The 21,156-nt window shown below is 40.1% G+C and overlaps 1 protein-coding gene across 1 annotated transcript in view; it reads left to right on the top strand.

Annotated features, from left to right (window-relative positions):
* The window catches only part of GPD2 (glycerol-3-phosphate dehydrogenase 2), a 167,378-nt gene extending 146,634 nt beyond the window's left edge, over nucleotides 1-20,744 (top strand). The window contains exons 18-19 of the mRNA XM_075180846.1: nucleotides 18,556-18,634; nucleotides 20,218-20,744. Of these exons, the coding sequence (XP_075036947.1) occupies nucleotides 18,556-18,577 (22 nt within the window). The 3' untranslated portion in view covers nucleotides 18,578-18,634; nucleotides 20,218-20,744. The remainder of the gene's footprint in view (nucleotides 1-18,555; nucleotides 18,635-20,217) is intronic.
* Nucleotides 20,745-21,156: the final 412 nt, after the last annotated feature.

Genomic DNA, 21,156 nt, shown 5'->3' with positions numbered 1-21,156 from the left:
GACCTGGGAAGGACTCTTAACCTTTAATTTCCATTTGCTGAACCCACCTGTAGATTTTCATATTGCATATGAAATATTGTTTACAATGTATTTCAGTAATACAATGAGCATTAGAAGCACTATTCTATTAAAGAGTTCGCTGATGATGACTAAAGTGTACAATACATACTGTACAGAAATATTCAATAAAGGGTTCTTTACAGTAAGAGCAAGCAACATTGTTAATATACCATTAGTGAACATTGTATTGGTAGCTATGGCGGATGCAGATAGCTTCATAAAATGCATAGATACCTTCAATATAAAATAAAGGGTCAATTTAGCACAGACAGATTATTGATCCATGCAGGGGTGTAGGAACAAAAATTTCATGGGTAGGGGGGCAAAAGGCCAAGAACTACTATAGGGCTTGGAACCCCTTTTTCTTGTGTTTGGTATCTTGTTTTACGACAGTGGTAACAGTGACTGTAGAGATACAAAGACTCCCAATATTATGTTAAGTTTTGTCAGTGTTTCAGGGGTTGGCCAAAAAATATATTTATACGTTATTAAATAATTATTATTAATATTAACTATAAATTAGTACAATAGGTGTTAGATAGATAGATACATTCAAATGTTCATCTTAAAAATTTACATTTTTCATAGTCATTAACCTAGTTTTTATTCGGATTTCGTTGACAGTCTAATCTCATTTGATTGGGCGTATTTTTAATTCTATAGTCACCTCCTCAGTTGTTATGGTATGTGCTATACATTTAAATTGCTATAGGTCATGTTTGTTACTGGACGCACCACACGAAATTCAGGGTAAAAGTAAAGTGAATAATTGCTCATCATCAATACAGGTTATTTATTAAATGTTTATGAATGCAACACTTAGAGTTTTTTAAATAAACAAATCAATCAATCTGTATTAAGTCTATACTAAGGCGATCTATATTAAAGAACATTTGGTAGCTATACTAAGATGATCTATCATTTAAAAAAGTTTTCACAAGTTTAGAACAGACACCATGGGCTAGATTTACTAAGCTGCGGGTTTGAAAAAGTGGGGATGTTGCCTATAGCAACCAATCAGATTCTAGCTTTCATTTACTCAGTACCTTCTACAAAATGACAGCTAAAATCTGATTGGTTGCTATAGGCAACATCCCCACTTTTTCAAACCCGCAGCTTAGTAAATCTAGCCCCATGACTTCAGAAAGTAGCATGAAGGCTTTTGTGTAGAAGTTTATGGGAGTGTCTTTGCTCACCCAACAGATCCATGGACAAATCAGAGCTTTGATCTTCGGAAGAAGGTTTTCCCCATTTGGCTAATGTAAAAGTATTTACAACTATCTGTTAATGTGGCCTCTTTTCTATTTTATGAGAGCTATGTTAAGCTGGGCACACACTACAGTGTTTTTATCTAATAATCTGCTCAACCAGCTGACATATGACCATTCGTTTGAAAGTAGGGTCGGTGTGTGTAGTGACACGATGGTCGAAAGGCTGCCCAAATGGATGATTGTCGCCTCAATTGGTTGGTCGTACCGTTCAATATTTTCGTTCCAATCTCCTTTCTGTTGTGTAGTGTGTGTAAGTTTCCGACCGATCCACGACAATCCCCCGATACTTCCTCAACCTGGGGGGCGTGTGTATGTAAATTTGTGATGTCTGTACCAGTCCCACATGGTGCGGTATCCGCACATCACAGACTTGTGTTTTGTATAGATGCGTATTGCACCTATCTGGTTGCAGACCATTACACTTGTATAAAGCGCTGCCCCTTTATGCTAATGTCTTTGGTATATCGTTACAAGCTCCGCAAATATTGCTTCAGTGTGTACGAAATTGCAATTATTGCTCACGACAACATGGCTGTAAAAAGTCGCTAACAGGATGGCCACTCTTCCCTTTATCGTCTGAAACAAGGCTAGTGTGTATGCAGTCCATGGACTGAGCGATCGGACCATCGATCGGATGTAAAATCGATCGGCATAAAAAGTTGGTGGAAAATTCTGTAGTGTGTACCCAGCTTAAATATTGTAAGAGAGATTCAGTGAAACTGGAAACTCATGAAATGTATATTAAGCAGAGAAAAATATTTCCAATGAAAGCATTGGTGCTCGACCAGCGAGCCTTTTACGTTGTCTTTTTTTTCTTGTTTTGCGTGTCTTGTGTTCCATGTTCGGGTCTACCGCTCCGGCTTTGTTGCCTCATTGTTGGAACTCCAGCCTCATTAGGAACTCTCCACATCTGCTGCTCTGAGTTACCATCTACGGATCAGCAAAGTTCCTCATCATTACTGTTTCTAACTGAACTGCCGCTGTACCAGTAATTTATCATCATCATCATCACCATTTATTTATATAGCGCCACTGATTCCGCAGCGCTGTACAGAGAACTCATTCACATCAGTCCCTGCCCCATTGGAGCTTACAATCTAAATCCCTTAACATACACAGACAGACAGAGAGAGACTAGGGTCAATTTGATAACAGCCAATTAACCTACCAGTATGTTTTTGGAGTGTGGGAGGAAACCGGAGCACCCGGAGGAAACCCACGCAAACTCGGGGAGAACATACAAACTACACACAGATAAGGCCATGGTCGGGAATTGAACCTGCTGTTGCTCTGAGTTACCATCTACGGATCAGCTAAGTTCCTCATCATTACTGTTTCTAACTGAACTGCCGCTGTACCAGTAATTCACCTGCTATTGCTCTGAGTTACCATCTACGGATCAGCTAAGTTCCTCATCATTACTGTTTCTAACTGAACTGCCGCTGTACCAGTAATTCACCTGCTGTTGCTCTGAGTTACCATCTAACGGATAACTTAAAGTTCCATATCATCATTGTCTCCAACCGAACTGCCGCTGTACCAGTAATTCACCTGCTGTTGCTCTGAGTTACCAACTAAGGATCAGCAATTTTCCACATCGCTACTATTCACGGATGATGTCCTGAGTTTCCATTGTTATCTTTGCCTATATCTTCTCCCGGTTTGCCTATGCACTGATTATAACACATGGTTATTACTGTCACCTTCCTGACACATTCTCCTCTAAGCTCTCTCATTAATAAGGCATTTTCACACACAAATCTGCCGCTCACTGGATGTGTTTTGTTATGCACACCATTCTCTGTAAATGCTAGAGACTGTTGTCTGTAAAAATCCCAGGAGATACACCCATCTGGCACCAACAATCACTTATATCACATTTCTTCCCCATTCTAGTCTGGACAACATCGTAACCTCTTGACCATGTCTGCATACTTTTATGCATTACGTTGCTGCCACATGACTGGCTAATTAGATATGTGCACTAACAAGCAGGTGTTACAGTGTACCTAATAAAGTGTCCACTGATTGTATATCCAATAGGCAAAACAGCTTGTTGAAAAGATATACCGTATTTCCCCATGTATAGGACGCTCCACTGTATAAGACGCACCTATATAAATCATGTGAAAAAATTGAGGATAAACATCCTCAATTTTTTCACAGAGTATTTGTGCAGCTTATACAGAGGAGAGACAACGCTATAGTCAATTCTGCCTTACCCTGTCAGATGATTCCTCTGTCTGGTAAAGTCTTCTGTCTTCTCTCTGTCTGATCCTGATGCTGGAAACCCGATTAAGGTCCTCTCTGCGATGTCCGGATGTCCTTTCAGAACCTCAAGGACCTTGTCAAGGTCCTGAAAGGACATCCGGACATCGCAGAGAGGACCTTAATCGGGTTTCCAGCATCAGGATCAGACAGAGAGAAGACTTTACCGGAGAGAGGAGTCATCTGACAGGGTAAGTGCTACTACCCCTGTATAAGACGCACCCAGTTATTAGACCCAAAATTTTGGGGAAAAAGGTGCGTCTTATACATGGGGAAATACGGTATTTAAAATGGTATGGAAATTTTTTGGCCCACTGAAAAAGTCTTTTGACAAAAATGCAAATGCAAACAGCATACTTTATATAAGGTGCACAAAGTGCATACCAAGGGCTGTAAGCCAAGATGGAGTTACATCTGCTACCCTACTGTGGGTACTTGTCCCTGCTACCCTACTGTGGGTACTTGTTCCTGCTACCCTACTGTGGGAACTTGTACCTGCTACCCTACTGTGGGAACTTGTACCTGCTACCCTACTGTGGGAACTTGTACCTGCTACCCTACTGTGGGTACTTGTACCTGCTACCCTACAGTGGGAACTTGTACCTGCTACCCTACTGTGGGAACTTGTACCTGCTACCCTACTGTGGGAACTTGTACCTGCTACCCTACTGTGGGAACTTGTACCTGCTACCCTACTGTGGGTACTTGTACCTGCTACCCTACAGTGGGAACTTGTACCTGCTACCCTACTGTGGGAACTTGTACCTGCTACCCTACTGTGGGAACTTGTACCTGCTACCCTACTGTGGGAACTTGTACCTGCTACCCTACTGTGGGAACTTGTACCTGCTACCGTACTGTGGGAACTTGTACCTGCTACCCTACTGTGGGTACTTGTACCTGCTACCCTACAGTGGGAACTTGTACCTGCTACCCTACTGTGGGTACTTGTACCTGCTACCCTACAGTGGGAACTTGTAGCTGCTACCCTACTGTGGGAACTTGTACCTGCTACCCTACTGTGGGAACTTGTACCTGCTACCCTACTGTGGGAACTTGTACCTGCTACCCTACTGTGGGAACTTGTACCTGCTACCCTACTGTGGGAACTTGTACCCGCTACCCTACTGTGGGAACTTGTACCTGCTACCCTACAGTGGGAACTTGTACCTGCTACCCTACTGTGGGTACTTTTACCTGCTACCCTACTGTGGGTACTTGTACCCGCTACCCTACTGTGGGAACTTGTACCTGCAACCCTACTGTGGGAACTTGTACCTGCTACCCTACTGTGGGAACTTGTACCCGCTACCCTACTGTGGGAACTTGTACCTGCTACCCTACAGTGGGAACTTGTACCTGCTACCCTACTGTGGGAACTTGTACCTGCTACCCTACTGTGGGTACTTGTACCTGCTACCCTACTGTGGGAACTTGTACCTGCTACCCTACTGTGGGTACTTGTACCTGCTACCCTACTGTGGGTACTTGTACCTGCTACCCTACTGTGGGAACTTGTACCTGCTACCCTACTGTGGGAACTTGTACCTGCTACCCTACTGTGGGTACTTGTACCTGCTACCCTACTGTGGGTACTTGTACCTGCTACCCTACTGTGGGTACTTGTACCTGCTACCCTACTGTGCCCACTACCGCCAATCACCAAAGCCTTCATTGATTACAAGTTTTTCTTCTTTCTCATAAAATACTGCTTGTTCAAGTCTCATTTACGTCTTAAATAAGTCAATAAGGGGACATTGTGACTGTCTTTATTTCATGTGTCCAAATTCTCCTATTTATCTGACCTCTTATGTCTCTGCTAAGATCAGGGAGCCACTCTTTACCCCAAAGAAAGACTTTTCACAATACATTATATATCATCTAAAGAAATGTAAATTGCCTCAAATTACTATTCCTGTTTATTGTTCAGTTACTAGTTTAATCTCTTGCCTTTCTGATCCACACCAACGCCATGAGCCAGTCGCCTCCACACAGCTTCTTAGCATGGAAGTAAAAATGCATGTGTTCCCCCGCTTCTATAGAGCGCAGAGAATGTCTGTAGGCTGTAACAATCCGAGGAGATCCAACTTTCATTGCAAATCATTTGTTTTGACGTTAATCATCTGAGCGCATGGCTCCGAGCTTTGTGTGATGTAGTGTAATTTGATTTGTAGAGTGTGAGAATTTTATAACAGTCATTTGCGAATAAATTACTTAGCAGTTTTCTGCTCTGAAGAAACTTATTTGTGGTATAATTTAATTTGTTTCCATAAATAAGTGAATGACCTTCACATATTATTCTCTTGTGAATTATGGGATGCTCAGCCACCATTGGAAAAGAATCTTGGTTTTAGCACCAACCCCTAATCTACCTTATCTCTCTCATACTGTATCTGATATTATTATTAAAGTGTAATGTCTGCACAAAGAGGTATCAGGCAGCATATACATTTCTTTATGCAAAATTGTAGCAACGACATGTCTAGTGACTATAGATACACAGAGGGATGGGAATTACATAACCTATTTTTATTTAAAGATCACCTGTCACCAAGAGTTAACATTGTCTAATTCAATAATGCATAGGAAAATTGTAAGCCACCTATATATCATGCTTGCTCTTTTTTTTTTAATCTGTCTCGTCTCTTTAATGCTGGCATTTTCAGCCCGATGCCAGTGGCACCAATATGCAAATGAAAATGAAAGATACAGATTCAGAAAACATTTATAATAGTGCAAAGAGAAAAGCTAGCCTGTGCCTCTATAAGCTGTGGAAGAGGAAAGGATAAGTTATGAACCCAGATATTTTCAGTAAGATCACAACATTTAGGTGCAATAGGTAAAACTGTGAAAAGTGTAGCGTAGAATACATTTTTATTGACATGATTACAACAATGCTCACTGAGTATTATATAATATTCCCTGTAGAGAGATTCAATAAAGTTATGGGCAGAAATGTTTCCATGTTGTATAACGGGCAGCAGGGCGGCTTAGTGGTTAGCATGTCCTCCCCGTGTTTTTGTGGGTTCCTCCAGCTGCTTTGGTTTCCTCCCACAATCCAAAAACCTACTAGTAGGTTAATTGGCTGCTATCAAATGAACCCTAGTCTGTGTGTGTGCGTCTGTGTTAGGGAATTTAGACTGTAAGCTCTATGTTTGCAGGGACTGATGTGAGTGAGTTCTCTGTACAGCGCTACAGAATTAGTGGAGCTATATAAATGATGATGGTAATGGATATTACCCAAAGTATCACGACTACTAAGCATCGGGAATCTATCCCCTACTTTGTTGGAGTTTCACAATTAGGTTTATACCATGAATAAAGGCTATGCTTTATTAGTATATTACTGCTTGGCTCAATGTTTGATGCAGGAGTCCCTCACAAGGTAAAACTAGATCATCTAGGCCAGTGCTGGCTAATTTGTAACACTTCAGGTGTTGTGAAACTACAAGTCTCAGCATGCATTGCCAATATATAGCAGGTTATTGCTGGAAGGGTATGCTGGGACTTGTAGTTTCACAACACCTGGAGTGTCACAGGAAACTACAAGACTCAGCATACCCTTCCACCAATAAGCTGCTATATATTGGCAATGCATGCTGGGACTTGTAGTTTCACAACACATGGAGTGTCACAGGAAACTACAAGACTCAGCATACCCTTCCAGCAATAAGCTGCTATATATTGGCAATGCATGCTGGGACTTGTAGTTTCACAACACATGGAGTGTCACAGGAAACTACAAGACTCAGCATACCCTTCCAGCAATAAGCTGCTATATATTGGCAATGCATGCTGGGACTTGTAGTTTCACAACACATGGAGTGTCACAGGTTAGCCAACACTGATCTAGGCATATGCCCAGAGCAGCACTGTTCAGACCCAACACGTTTCGCACTAGTCAAGAGCAGACTTACAAGGCTGAATGCTAACTCTGGTTAGAGCAGTAGTTGTGGCATTAAGATGCATTAGCTGATCCTATTCTTTGTGGGAGACAGGTGCCACCTTCTCTCTGCAGCCACTTTGTGACAACTTTGAAGCTCGGCTTTTATTGTAAGGACAATCCCCCTCTCCTAGCTGTTGTCTGGGTGAAGTTGGGGAAAATACATCTCCCTCTTACACCCTAGGAAAAGATAGAAAGTCATTCTCACATCCGCACTCGCTACCAGTTCTACGTACAGGGGGCTTCAGTGACCAAAGCAAACGTGTGAGTTTTACCCCAATCCCACAACTCATTATAAATCAATGGGTACATACAAATACCCAAGGCAAACTGAAAACATAGTTCTTCCTTTCGGACGTGGGGAACTATTAGTGACCTCAATTAGTCCACTGCTGCTCACTTGTAACTTGTATCCTTATGTTCAGTTACTAAATATATGCTGTTCTGGGCTGCCCTCTGCCACTGTAAAATGCTCCGTGTTAAGCGCTGCACTGTGCGCTAACTGTAGAGGGGCAATCTACAAATGTTGTGACTCTCAATGGGCACAGCCTACACACTTTACCTGTCCCATGTAAGACCTCAACAACATTGTGCTTATGACCCCTACTACATCAGATGTGTTTATAGCCAACATGCCACTTAAGAAGCAACTTCTAATACCCCATTCACACTGCCTATAAAACCCGGGTTTTTACTGGGGCGAGCACCAACGACCTGGTTCGAGGCTCAGTGTGATAGGGGGTCAGTGCAAAATCCTGGGTCTCATGACCCGGGAATTAGACCCGGGTCGCCTGCAGTGTGACCGGTACAACCCGGGTTTTCAATCCAGGTCTCACATAAAGAAGCTGATTGATGCTGGAGGATGTCGTCATTTCAGTGCTGCAGAGAAGAGAGATAGGAGGAAGCATGAGCATGGCAGACTGGCTGGAGGAAGAAGTGCGTGAGCTGCTGGCGGTTGGAGGAGAGGAGGAAATCAAAAAACAGATCACAGTCTACAGACAACAGTTTACTATACCATAGCAAAAATACTAACAGAGCGTGGGATAAAGCACAGCCTGCAACAGGTGGTAAATAAATTAAAGCCACTTCGAAAACAGTCACCACTGACTTTGGCCTCATCTTTGCGTGCAAAAAAAAGTCCCCTTTAAATGACCTCACCATTTTTTATCCAATCAAAGCTCCTCTTGTGATGACTCACACCTATTGTCAGGGCAGACCTGGGTCCAAGGTGCAGTGTGAACGGGGGTCTCTGAGCTGGGATGCTCTGTGACACGGCAAAAACTCTGCTTGAAAAAACCAGGGGTGTGGCTGGGGCGGCAGTGTGAAAGTGATATAAGACAAGTTCAAGACAAACTAGTTCAAAATAGTGTGGGAAATGATTAAACTTTTGCTAATTTTAAATATTTGAACACAGATTGAGCCTGTTCGAGTTGGGTTGAGGCTGTTGTACAATGTTCATTATGATCGCATTCATCTGCTGATTGCCAGTTTAAATTTGGTTCCAGAATTTATGTCGAACCACAAAAGAATCGACCCAAGAATAGAAGTGGACTGTGAATAAGTTCAAGATGGTCAAACCACCCTAATTCAATTGAATTTTGCACTTCCTTGTGCAGTTTGAGCATCTCTAATATACACACAATCAGCTGCCACACCTCACATTCTGCCACCAGAGCTGAGCCACTCACCTCAACCAAATGGCAGGAACACCCTCTGTCGGTGGATACCTGAGCTTGTTGGAATACTAGTTATTCCATCTGTCTTCCTGTGCGGAGATTTCGTACATAAGTGTACAGCATTAACCCAACAATAGTGCAGTACAAATACTAGTTGTCCAACCATGTACATCACCATAAACATTTTATACCTTAATGATCAGAACAATTTTGCCATGGGTTTATGAAGCGCCGGCTGTGAATAACCTTTTTCTTTAGGCTTATGCTGGCCAAGTACATGCAGATCTTTTAGGCAATTGAGCTACATTGGTGCAAGTGCATGAATCATATATTCAACATTGTCTATCCATATCCAACCATTTGGTTATGATGATGGTGATTTGGGATGGGACAAACAGGACTTTGTTTTCAATACCTGTTGTATTAAACTGAAGTATAGTTAAATTAAATGATATATTTAATCATTAAAATAGACCAAACCTATGGATTTTATTGCAAAACTTTCCAACGAGTAGTTCAACCCCAAAATTATATGGTATTTTGCCAGTTGCTCCTTATATACAGATCTAACATGGACAACAAAACACATGCATTTTTATTTTCAGCTTTTATGGTCTATTCAAATTATGATGGAGTCTAATTTAGCATTAGGGGCAAAAAAAGTAGAAAGTTTGCACCTTGGCAAAACCATGTAGCACTGCAGGAGGGGGGGGATTCAAAATGTGCAGACAGATTTTGAGTTGGGAGGGGGCTTGTCCTAGCTCAACTCTTAATTGCAGTCTAAAAAAAAAGATGTCCAGTATTTGTGTGCTACATGCAAAAGCAGACAGTATTTTCTTTTTTTTTTTCATGCAAAAAATAAATGCATTTATACCCCTTGCAATGGTTTGCCCAGGAGCAAATTTGCTCCTTTTTGTTGCTTTTCTCCTGACTCTGGTATGTTTATATTATCCCGGGACTGGGTGTGATAAAACAAGTAATTGGTTGTCCTATTGGTCATATTTGTGTCACTATGTATCACTGACACAGTTTCTTTGTTGAGGTTATGTACAGAAGTCTGTGAAAAGTAGGATATAAGGTACTTGTTTTCACATTTTAGTTATTTGTATTATTGAATATATTTACATATTTTCTCCTTTCAATGTTGCCAATGTTCTTGCAATACAATGTTTTGAAATAAGGCAAAAAACTGATAACATTTTGACCTACAAATAAGTAAATAATGCTTTAAATCAGGGGTGTCCAACCTTTTAGCTTCCCTGGGCCACATTGGAAGACGACGAGTTGGTTTGGGCCGCACATAACATACACTAACACTAACACTAGCTGATCATCCAAAAAACCATAGAAAACATAGTTAACATATTAAACTTACTTGGAAATGAAGTTAGTAAGAGTTAGGAAACCTGTTGCAGAATCATGATTAAAGCAGTAGTCCCATTACGAGCTACAATTTAACTTACCTGCATCTGCCCCTTAGTGGGGTTCGGGGAATTGAATGGCAAAAACTTTTTTTTACTCTCTTTCTGCACCCATGAATCATTTTTTTTATTGACCAGTTTGAAATGGTCACCGATATAGGCAGCATCAGGAGGACTAATAGAAATCTACAGAGATTTAAAGATAGGGTGGCGGGAAAAATGGCTCATGGAGCAGCCTCCGATGAGGGTAACAGTGGGTGATATTTTCACCATACTCACTACTGCACATTTAAAATGGTTTAAAATATTAAAAATACAATTATGTCTTAATATTTATATTAGATACATACAGAGAACACAGCTAGTTCATAATTGCATGGTGCAGAAAGTCCAAATTCAGAGTAACAACAATAAGATACTGGATAATCTTTCACTGCTGCTGATAGTTCGTGCGGGTGACTCCTCTGTGCTGCGCTACGCAATGGATGTCAGGGATTGATGACGTCACCCCCGACATTCACTGCGAGCGCCACACGGAGGAGGAGACCAGGGAGGGAGCCGGAGCGCCAGCTGACGTGACCGCAAGGTAAGTATTTTTTTTTTTGCAGGATTTTTTTTTTCATTAACAGCGCTGCCCCCTTGCCACAACCGCTGGGCCACATTTACAGGCGTGCTGGGCAACCCTGCTTTAAATGCTAAGGGGTATATTAACTAAATTGCGGGTTTGAGAGAGTGGAGATGTTGCCTATAGCAACCAATCAGATTCTAGCTGTTATTTTGTAGAATGTACTAAATAAATGTTAACTAGAATCTGATTGGTTGCTATAGGCAACATCTCCACTTTTTCAAGAAAGCAGTTTAGTAAATATACCCCTAAGTGCCTGATTCTGACTTAGGAGCAAAGCAAAATACAGGAGTAAATTTGCTCCTGGACAAACCATACTGCAATGCAAGGTGCAAAAATGAATTATTATTATTTTTTGCATGCCCAGAAAATACTGTCTGTGTTTGCATATAGCTAACAATAACCAGATAGCTTTATTTTTACACTGCAATTTAGAGTTGATCTATATATATGTACTCAGAACTATATCTCTGTCCACACATTTGAAATCCCCCCCCCCCCACCACCACCTTGAGTGCAACATGATTTTGTCAAGGTGCAAATTTGCTCCTTTTTTGGGCTTTGCATTAGGTCCTAAGATGCCACTTTGGAATTGCAAGCGCTTGTTTATGACTGACTTGTTTTAATTAGATCACTGGGGTTTGTTAGGTTGTGTTCTTGTATTTACTAACTGCTATAGTGGTGGGAAAACTGTGGCTTTCTGTGCGCACATCTTGTCATCTCCTGACAGTTAGTTTACAATTGCCTGTCAAACAGAGTCTTGTCTGCATTGCACAGTGCATGTATCACCGTACTTATCAAAGGAAAACACTCTATCAGAGCTGATTTTCTCCCAGCTCCAAAAAGATGCTAATTCCCCATCCTCATCACTGTCATACCCAAATAAAGACCAGAGAAGATTGGGTTTGCCGAATGCGAATTATATCAAGATGGCACCCTTGGGAAATCAAATTAAAAATACAATGCCTGAATATTTTTCATACAATGTAACCTTGATATAAACATATTTTAATGTTAACAGTTGTATTGTTTGCCAGTAACAGACTATTTTTGTGGATATATTTCAAATATTGTCATTTTTTTTGCCAAATTTAAAGCTTTTCTTCTAGGATGATAATCTATCAAAAATTATCTTTTAAGCACCAGCTGTGATACCCATCTCCTTGATTCATTTTTTCGTTATCTGGCTAATAATCTATTCATAATCACTCAAACTTTCAGCACTGCAATACTAACGATCATTAATCATGGATATAATTCGATGACAGTGAGGTCATGTCCCGCTAACAATGTACACCTTGTTTGCCTTAAAATGCTAATCACTTCTCTGAAAAATTAATGAGGGTCTAAAGATACTGATATTACATCTGTGTTATAATTGAAGTATATTCAAACAAACACTGTTGTGGACAGATTCAAACTTGCTTAGGACAAAGATTTATCATTTACCTACAGTTTATCAATCTGAATACATATGTTTAAGAAGTCCGTTTTGACTCATAGATGTTGTGAAATTTGGTTAGCTTCAAACAGCAACAGTGCAATACATATATAATAATAATAATAAGAAGAAGAATAAGAAGAATAATAAGAATAAAATATGTTCACATGCCGAATATTTGTTTCCATATTTGATAATTCACCAATGAAATACTAAGTTTATGGGATAAGTTTGATGATAAATATAGTCTATTATTTGTTCTGCAGGAATAATATTGCTTTCAGTTTATTTAAAACTTACCTGCTGTGGCTCAATTTGAGTAAGAATTTTTGTTCTCTATCAAATTCCTTAAATATTTCAGTCTCTTATGTCAACAGAACTTGCTGCATCTATATCCATCCAAGGACCACTCTGACGCTGCGTTCACATTGCAGCACTGGCAATATCCCGGGTATATGATGCCGTGATATTGCCAGATGACAGAGCCTCCCACCTCGACAAATTCCCGTGTCGAACGGGTTCACACTGAACCTGGGTCTGCCCGCATCTCCCTGGCAGCATTACAAGAGTAGTTTTGATTGGCTCCTCTTGTGATGTTAATTTTTTTTTTTTAACTTTTCAATAGGTTTCGGTAAGCTTAGGTTGAAAAACCCAGGTCTCACCCTCCAGACTGGAATCTATCCGGGTCAGACCCAGTAACCCTACAAAAGTCCCGGCCATCCGCATATGCAGGGGATCTGTTCACACTCAACCTCGACTTGGGTTGTTGAGGGGCTCCCCCTCGGCAATAACCCAGGCTTTTGAAGCAGTGTGAACGGGGTATGACTGTTCTTTTGTCCTCTTAGGATGTTCTTTAGCATATTAGAATTTAAATATCTTTATTTGCACTAATGATTAAGTTGCCCAAAGAGGTGAAGTCAGCTCAGACTGAATGTACAGCGGATGCAGGTATACAGCAGTATAAGAGCCTTTAATCTCGGACTATATTTCCGCTCACTCTCCCCTGTGACTGGCCTGCTTTATACCCCATTTACTAACATAGTTTTATCAATGCTTAACACCTTCTCCTATGCTATTCCATATCTCTGGAACTTGCTACCTTCCAATGCCTGACATACTTCCTACCTTCAAAACCATCCAATAACAATTTGAACTGTAAGCTCCTCGGAGCAAAGCCACAATAATGGGTCCCCTTATGCCCCTTTTCCTGTGCCAACCAGGGAAGAACGCCCATCGAGTTAGCCGATAACAACACCAGAAATCAATCGACACCTATAGATGCTTCAGCAACTTTGATCCCTACCTGCTAGTGTTATTCATGGGTGCAGTACATCATTTATGCAACTATCTTCAAAAACATAAGGAGGTTTATTAACCAATGCAATAAAATAAGGCTTTAGCACTCTTATGAAGGAGTATTACAGGAACAATCCAAAATCATAAACCAGCTTGACCCAGGGAAGCACTTGAGCACAGTATTCTTAACAGCCACCTTTTCCCAGAGATGCCTTCTCACAGTAGAAATCTGTCTCCGATATGCTCCGATAAACTCTGTCTCCTGGCAAGGAAGTGACTATACCCAAAATCATCCTGCTTTTGTAGGCACACCCGACACAAGGCTGGAAAGAGTCTCTTGTATGACACAATTTCCGTAATGCTCCTAATCAATCAGACCAACAAGACATTGACTATAAATAACAAAGGGAATCTCACTTGCACCTAGTCTCATGCTACTGCTCATACTTAAATATAATGTATAACATTATAGAGTACTTGGGAGGTAGTGGGTCCTGCACTACTACCTCTCTGACATCTATAGTGATGTGAACAACAGAAATTAGTACATACTGCATTATTTGTAAAACTTTTTTACAGGAAAAATTTAAAAAATGAATGCAATAAACTTGGCGGTATAACATTGTCAGAGTTGGAAAGCAATAAAAATATGTAATATAAATCTTTTTTCATAACTCCATAACTTTCCATCAAGAGGGAGCGGACAACTGAACACAAAACAGCTTTAGTTAAATAGTTCCCTGTTCCCAGCAAGAACCTATTTGGGAGATAAGGCTTTAAGACCCTTAGCACCTATAATCACAGGAAGGTAACTTTTTCAACTCTACTGAACGTGAACTGCTTCAACATGGAGGCATTTGTGAAAAAGGCATTATTGCTACACACACAGTGCATTCGTTGAAGCAATTTTTTTTGCAGGGAGCGAGTGACTGCACGGGCCAACATCTTCCTATTGCTCCACATGGGCACAACTATCTAGGCTGCACGAGCAGAACTGGCTTTTAACAAAGTTGCATGCGAAGCCTATGGGAGGGTCAAAAAACGGCCACTCTGCCATCTGAGGTAGCTCTCAGTGGCCCTGGGAGCAGCCAATTTGTGGTCAGGACCAATATTCATAATATTTACTAGGAACTAATCCATCAATGATGCACTGTCATGAACGCTAGTTAATCAAACATAATGGGCTAGATTTACTATGCTGCGGGTTTAAAAAAGTGGGGATGTTGCCTATAGCAACCAATCAGATTCTAGCTTTCATTTATTTAGTGCTTTCTACAAAATGACAGCTAGAATCTGATTGGTTGCTATAGGCAACATCCCCACTTTTTTAAACCCGCAGCTTAGTAAATCCAGCCCAATGTCTGCTTTCACCATGTGTTGAGATCTACAGAGTGGCTGAATTTGTTGATTTTTTATGTTTATTCCCTAACAAATATTATGAGCACAACATGTGATTATGTCATTATTGATGCTCGCCCTCTTAAAAAGATGACTGACAGTGGAAGCTGTCAGAGGATGAGAAAATACATGGTTTAATACTGAATAAATGCCGGCTTTCTGTCTTATTAGTTAATGTCTAATAATTTAGTGCAATTTTCCTTTCTTGATCCAACAACCGGCAAAACAGAAGAAAAAGCTTTTTTTTTTTTTTTTTTTTTTACAATAAAATTATTTAAAAAGCCCAATTTCAAACACGGTAAATCCACTATTTGATCTCTGCAGGGTATTGCCATTAATCGCTATTTAAGAGCTAATTCTAAGCAGTGGATCAATCTACAAATTATTTCACATTTTTACTGTAATGCACGGATATCTCATCTTGGTCCTCCATACTCACAATAACTCTGTGCAGATTTCAATTTTTGATTAAGTTATGCAAAACTGCGATATAAAATTAACCCGAAAGCAACTGCATAGTGGTGAAATATCTTGGAGATGCAGAGTCGCAGTTATTTGGAAATGTATCCCTAGAAGATTGCTCCTGACTTTTATAGTGCATTGTCCAGCTGCATGAACCCACTTCTTATGTTCTGTATGCTGGATGGAATTCTGAGTATCTGTCTACACTCTGTAAGTATGGACAATTGCAAAGCACCACTTTGCACCACAGATGCATTCTCTAAGGTCTGAGCACCTTATTGTATCTTTAGTGTATCAGTTATTGAATCAATCTTTAACTCCTGCACGTCCAGTTGTCTGGATCCCCAGTGAGTGGAAATAGAAGACCCTTAAGCCTATAAGATTTTCAAAATGCTCTCAGCAGCAGGTATAGTGGGAGGCAGTGACCAGTCCACTGATGTCATTGTGTTAGTGAGGACAGGACTGCATATGACAGGGGCAGTGACATGATGTGAGGAGGGGAATGGAGGTAGCAGAAAGCCACAGACTGAGAGTTATATAGTGGAAGGAGCAGGGTCCCCAGCAGCACAGATAATATGAGGAGATGAACGATGTGTTAGTGAGGACAGGACTTCATGTGACAGGGGCAGTGATATGATGTGAGGAGGGCAATGGAGGCAGCAAGAATCCACAGACTGAGAGTTATATAGTGGAAGGAGCAGCACAGATTATATCAGGAGATGGACAATGTGTTAGTGAGTACAGACTGCATGTGACAGGGGCAGTGACATGATGTGAGGAGGGAAATGGAGGTAAGAGAGAAGATACAGACTGTGTATTAACAATGTACCTCTGCACAATGTGGTGTGTGGGTGAAAGTAGCAAATTTGCAAAATGATTGGTCTGAAATTTCATCTTGCATTTGTGAATAAATTCTGGATCTCTGATACGGATATTCCATATTCTACATGGTAAATCCAATCCACCCAGGTCTGTCCCAATCTGACCATAATACTGAGCAAATATTTACTTATTCCATAATGGATGTCATTTTGCCAGATTAGTTTATTCAATGTTTTCCCACTCCTGACCACCGGAGGTCCTCACTTACCCTTGAACACCGCCCACAGCCAATATGGCCAATACTGCATCACTGGGGGTCACCTTGCTTCCTGTTTGCTGTTTGGGTCTTTTAATAGCCACATTTAGTTAGATACTTTGCTCAAGTATTGTGACTTGTTCCTGTTGGTGTTAAGTGAACTTTCATAGCCTGATTGTACCCCACTTAACTCCAGCCAGTACTTTTTGAAATGTTTCTCCGCCAGGCAGAACCTAGTGTTATTTATTCCCAATAAATTCAGCACTTGGAGTTAAGGTAGAATGTCCCAAGACCTGTCCCATCTGCTCCTTTGTTTGGTAGTTGAAAATGTTGGTGTGACTATAACAAGTAAGGCAGTAAGCCGAGGGCTTTTAAAATGATGTGTTTTGGTCTCTGAGAAGCACTTACCATTAAGGGTTAGAGTTTTGTGTTTACAATATTGAACAGCCAATGGGAGCCCACTGGGTGGTTCCAGGGTATGCTGGGTCCTTTTGGTTCCCGATCGTCGCTGATACCACCCACCCACCCTACTTAGGTTTATAGTTATACTGTTTAACCAATTTTCTTCCTTATGCAGGGGAGGCGCAGTAGGTAGGAGAGCTGTGCAGTCAGTGACTAGTGGAAGGTGCTATCCTGATTGGCCGCTCATCACTGCTCCTTTTTGAAGTAACATGACTCTTGATCCTTTATGCGTGGAGGGTCCCTTGGTGTGCCACGCGTGGCACAGCAATCTCGAGTCTAGAAGGGGAGCAGTCATGTTGATGCCAGACTGGCAATGGCCAATATTAAAGTGATTATTCTTGGCTTAGTGGTTGAGCGATTGTCCCCCACTGGTTTTTGGTTGAAGATTAGTTGTTAGCTGACTACTATGCTCTCACCGCTACAAGGAATGTTTTAATATCTAAAAATAAACTGCAACCTTTTAGTTTGCCAAAAATATGAGTGTCTGTGTCTTATTTCAGGTTCTGCATGGTTACACACACACACACACACACACACACACATACACACATTGTAGGCTGATATAGTGCAAGGAAGGAAAGACCTCGCACTAATATTTTAAAAATGTCACATGATTATCACCAACTAATATAAAATATAAGCTGGAGGTTTCTTACTGAACGTATTGTAGGGAGTTAGGTTATAACACAACATATAAGTGTTGATAAATATCATTGTTATTGTTGTCCTTAATTTGTAAAGTGCTAAAACTGTCTGTAGCGACGGTGGGAAAACATTATACATAAAACAGGGACATATAAGATAGACAAAATAGGTGAAAACGAAGGATTTGATTTATAAAACCCTCTAAAAAGGAAAAGTGTAAGTGTTGCCCTTAGCAACCAATCAGATTGCAGCTATCATTTGTCTAGCACCTTCAGAAAGTGATAGCGATAATCTGATTGGTTGCTCTTCTTGTGAGAGAGATTACAGTCTAGTATTACAAAATAACAATAAAAGAAAGAAAAAAACACTAAAATAATTCATAAATTAGTTTGCAAATATCTTTTATATGTCTGGGATAAACTAATTTATTTGTGAAATGTGCATGGTGATTTAACAATTCTGTTAATGAAGATAAAATGAAATATAGTGATTTGTTTTTCTTTTCACAGTGTGGACGATAGTGATGAATAGAGCAAATATTGTAACAAAGGAATTTCCTTCCTATGAAAGACAAATACAGTTTAGAAGGCAAGTGCACTATTGTTTATTAGTGTGGAAGTATACCAGTGATATTGTCTAATAATTAAAAGTTGCTATAGCAACAGTCCTGAAATGTTATTACATTTTTCTTGTGCCCAATAATAATTTTTAAATATATTACTGACAGTCAAGTTGAAAATAGTTATTTTTCCTTTTCTTATAGGTAGTTCCTTAGGGCACCAGGCTTTAAGTGGTGCCTAAAACATTGAATTAGTAATGACATAATATCACTCATTCAGTGTTCATATTTACCCCATGGCATCCACACACTGAGTGCTGGGCACTGAAAATGGAAGGGTAGCAGCTGGGAGCTTTTTTCCTAAGAAGCTTCCGGCAGCTGCTCCTCCATGTTGGTAATGGGCAGGGAGTGTGGCGCTGGGCTATGATGTCACACCTCAGCGCCACAATCCCGACAAGAAAAGATGCTGCCCTGCTCCACAGAAGATAAGAAGTGGGGCAGTGCACAGGGGGTATGGGGCGTCTAGGCACACAAATTTATTTGCAAGTGAAGTGATATATCCAGAAATCTCTATAACAAAAATACAAGGGTTCCGTTTATTAATGTTGTCTTCTGAGATAGGGCTTAACCCCATACTTCAAGCGGTCATCGACCACAATAGTAGTGCAATCTCTTTGCATGGTCTCCCTGGGTCGTTGGATCACACCATTAGTTTAAAATAAATGCAAATGTTCTGTAATTGCAGCATTTATAGCAAATGTCAGATGTAAATATATAGTATAGTATAGTATGTGTTTTTTTTATATATATATATATATATATATATATATATATATATATATATATATATATATACACACATATGTGTGTATTTATATATCCTTCATTATCTCATTACAGATAGAGGATATATATGCTAAACTATACTCAGTGTGCCCAGGAAAATTTATATCCCAAATATATGGAAAATATATTCAAATTGTCCTCTGCGTCTTAGAGCAGAAAGGGTTATTCGCCCAATTTTACTCGCTGGCGAAAGCTTCCCCATGCAAAACAAGTACAAGTATCTTCTGCTATTGCCATTTTGTCACCTTACTCAGTATGACAGTACAATACAGAAGTGGAAGTTGCTCAATCAATTTATAGGTTCATAGCAAGTGCTTGAAAGGGTGGGTTATCCAGAGAGGAACAAACACAAAGAAAATTCCCCCAGCACACTGCTATAACCGGCGAAGGAGCTGCTATTTCTACTTGTACATAAAAATGCAGAGTTTTCAGTTTCACACATTTGCAAATATATGATAAGCCACCCGCCACTTCACGGCGCTTCTGCTAATAGGGTGGTCCTAACTCTAAACAGTGAGAGTCTGACAGTAAACTGTTACCAAACATCTCAGTCTAAAAGTAAGGTGGTGAGGAATAGTTTGAGGGTGAGCAGGCTGACTACAGACAGTGAGTATTCCCAGTTAATATTGTGACACATACATACATCATGGTATTAATAATCATTTATCTCATATAGTCATATGAAAATCATTAGAAGATTTGCAAAACGTTAAAACAATGTGTTCATTAAGAATAGAAAATAAAACAATCATTTCGCTCTTTTCAGGAGATATGTTTTCTTGCCCGACTGCAAGAAGAGCGCCCGCATATAGCATAAATCAGGAGTGACATGACCAATTGAATTTTGAAGCAGAAAATGCTGTGTTTTGACCTGATTTGTACACAAATCACTTTTGTCTATGGCATCAACAGTTTGGCGAAACAATATTCCGAATCCCGACATTTTTGCAGGCCGGACTGAATAGATCAGAGAAGCAAACCACAGGAGATTTGCAAAGTTGTTATGTAGAAACAATTTGATTTTATTTTGCTTGTACAAGAAGAAGACAAGAAAAGTGTTTGACATTCTGTAAAACAGTTTCATTTACACACACAAAGCTGTACCGAGTCGAGTGGTTCTAAAGAGCTGTCAAATGCATGAAACTTCATCAACCTTTAAAGCACGCCAACACAATCCCTGCATTTAATGCTGTCCTCATGTATTATGCATAGGGGTCTTGCTTTTTTAAAAAAATATTTATTGGTCTCTGCCGTAAAAATAGCAAATTAAATAAAACTAGAACTTGAAATTATTATGTCTGTCTGGCTTTGCTAAATGTGCACCTTTAATCTTCTCTAATGTTTTGTTAAACAGCCTACATTTAATATATTGTAGCATAAGTAGACATGATATAGACTTATGCACCCAAACGCACGCAGTACAATGCAAACCGTTTCCTATCAGTACTGCCCAGGCCAGTAATATAAAGCAAATACACTGCCTCTATTAATCACACATTTAAGAAAAGTGGTATTGTTTGGTGCTGGTTATAGCTTATTTGATGCTGATGCTTTCATGCCAATGATCTCTTCTTCTCATTTGGTGCACAGATGAATGAAAATATGACTGGTAAGAAATAGATTTTCCTGGGCTGTGACTTGTTGATATAACTGAAAATAATTAAGGGGGGGAAGAATGAATTCTATTCTTTTCCCAAAAGGAAAC

Source organism: Mixophyes fleayi, chromosome 7 (assembly GCF_038048845.1).
Source record: "Mixophyes fleayi isolate aMixFle1 chromosome 7, aMixFle1.hap1, whole genome shotgun sequence".
NCBI classification, from domain to species: Eukaryota; Metazoa; Chordata; class Amphibia; order Anura; family Limnodynastidae; genus Mixophyes; species Mixophyes fleayi.
Note: the sequence above shows the minus strand (reverse complement) of the source record. Positions and strands in the feature narration are given on the sequence as shown.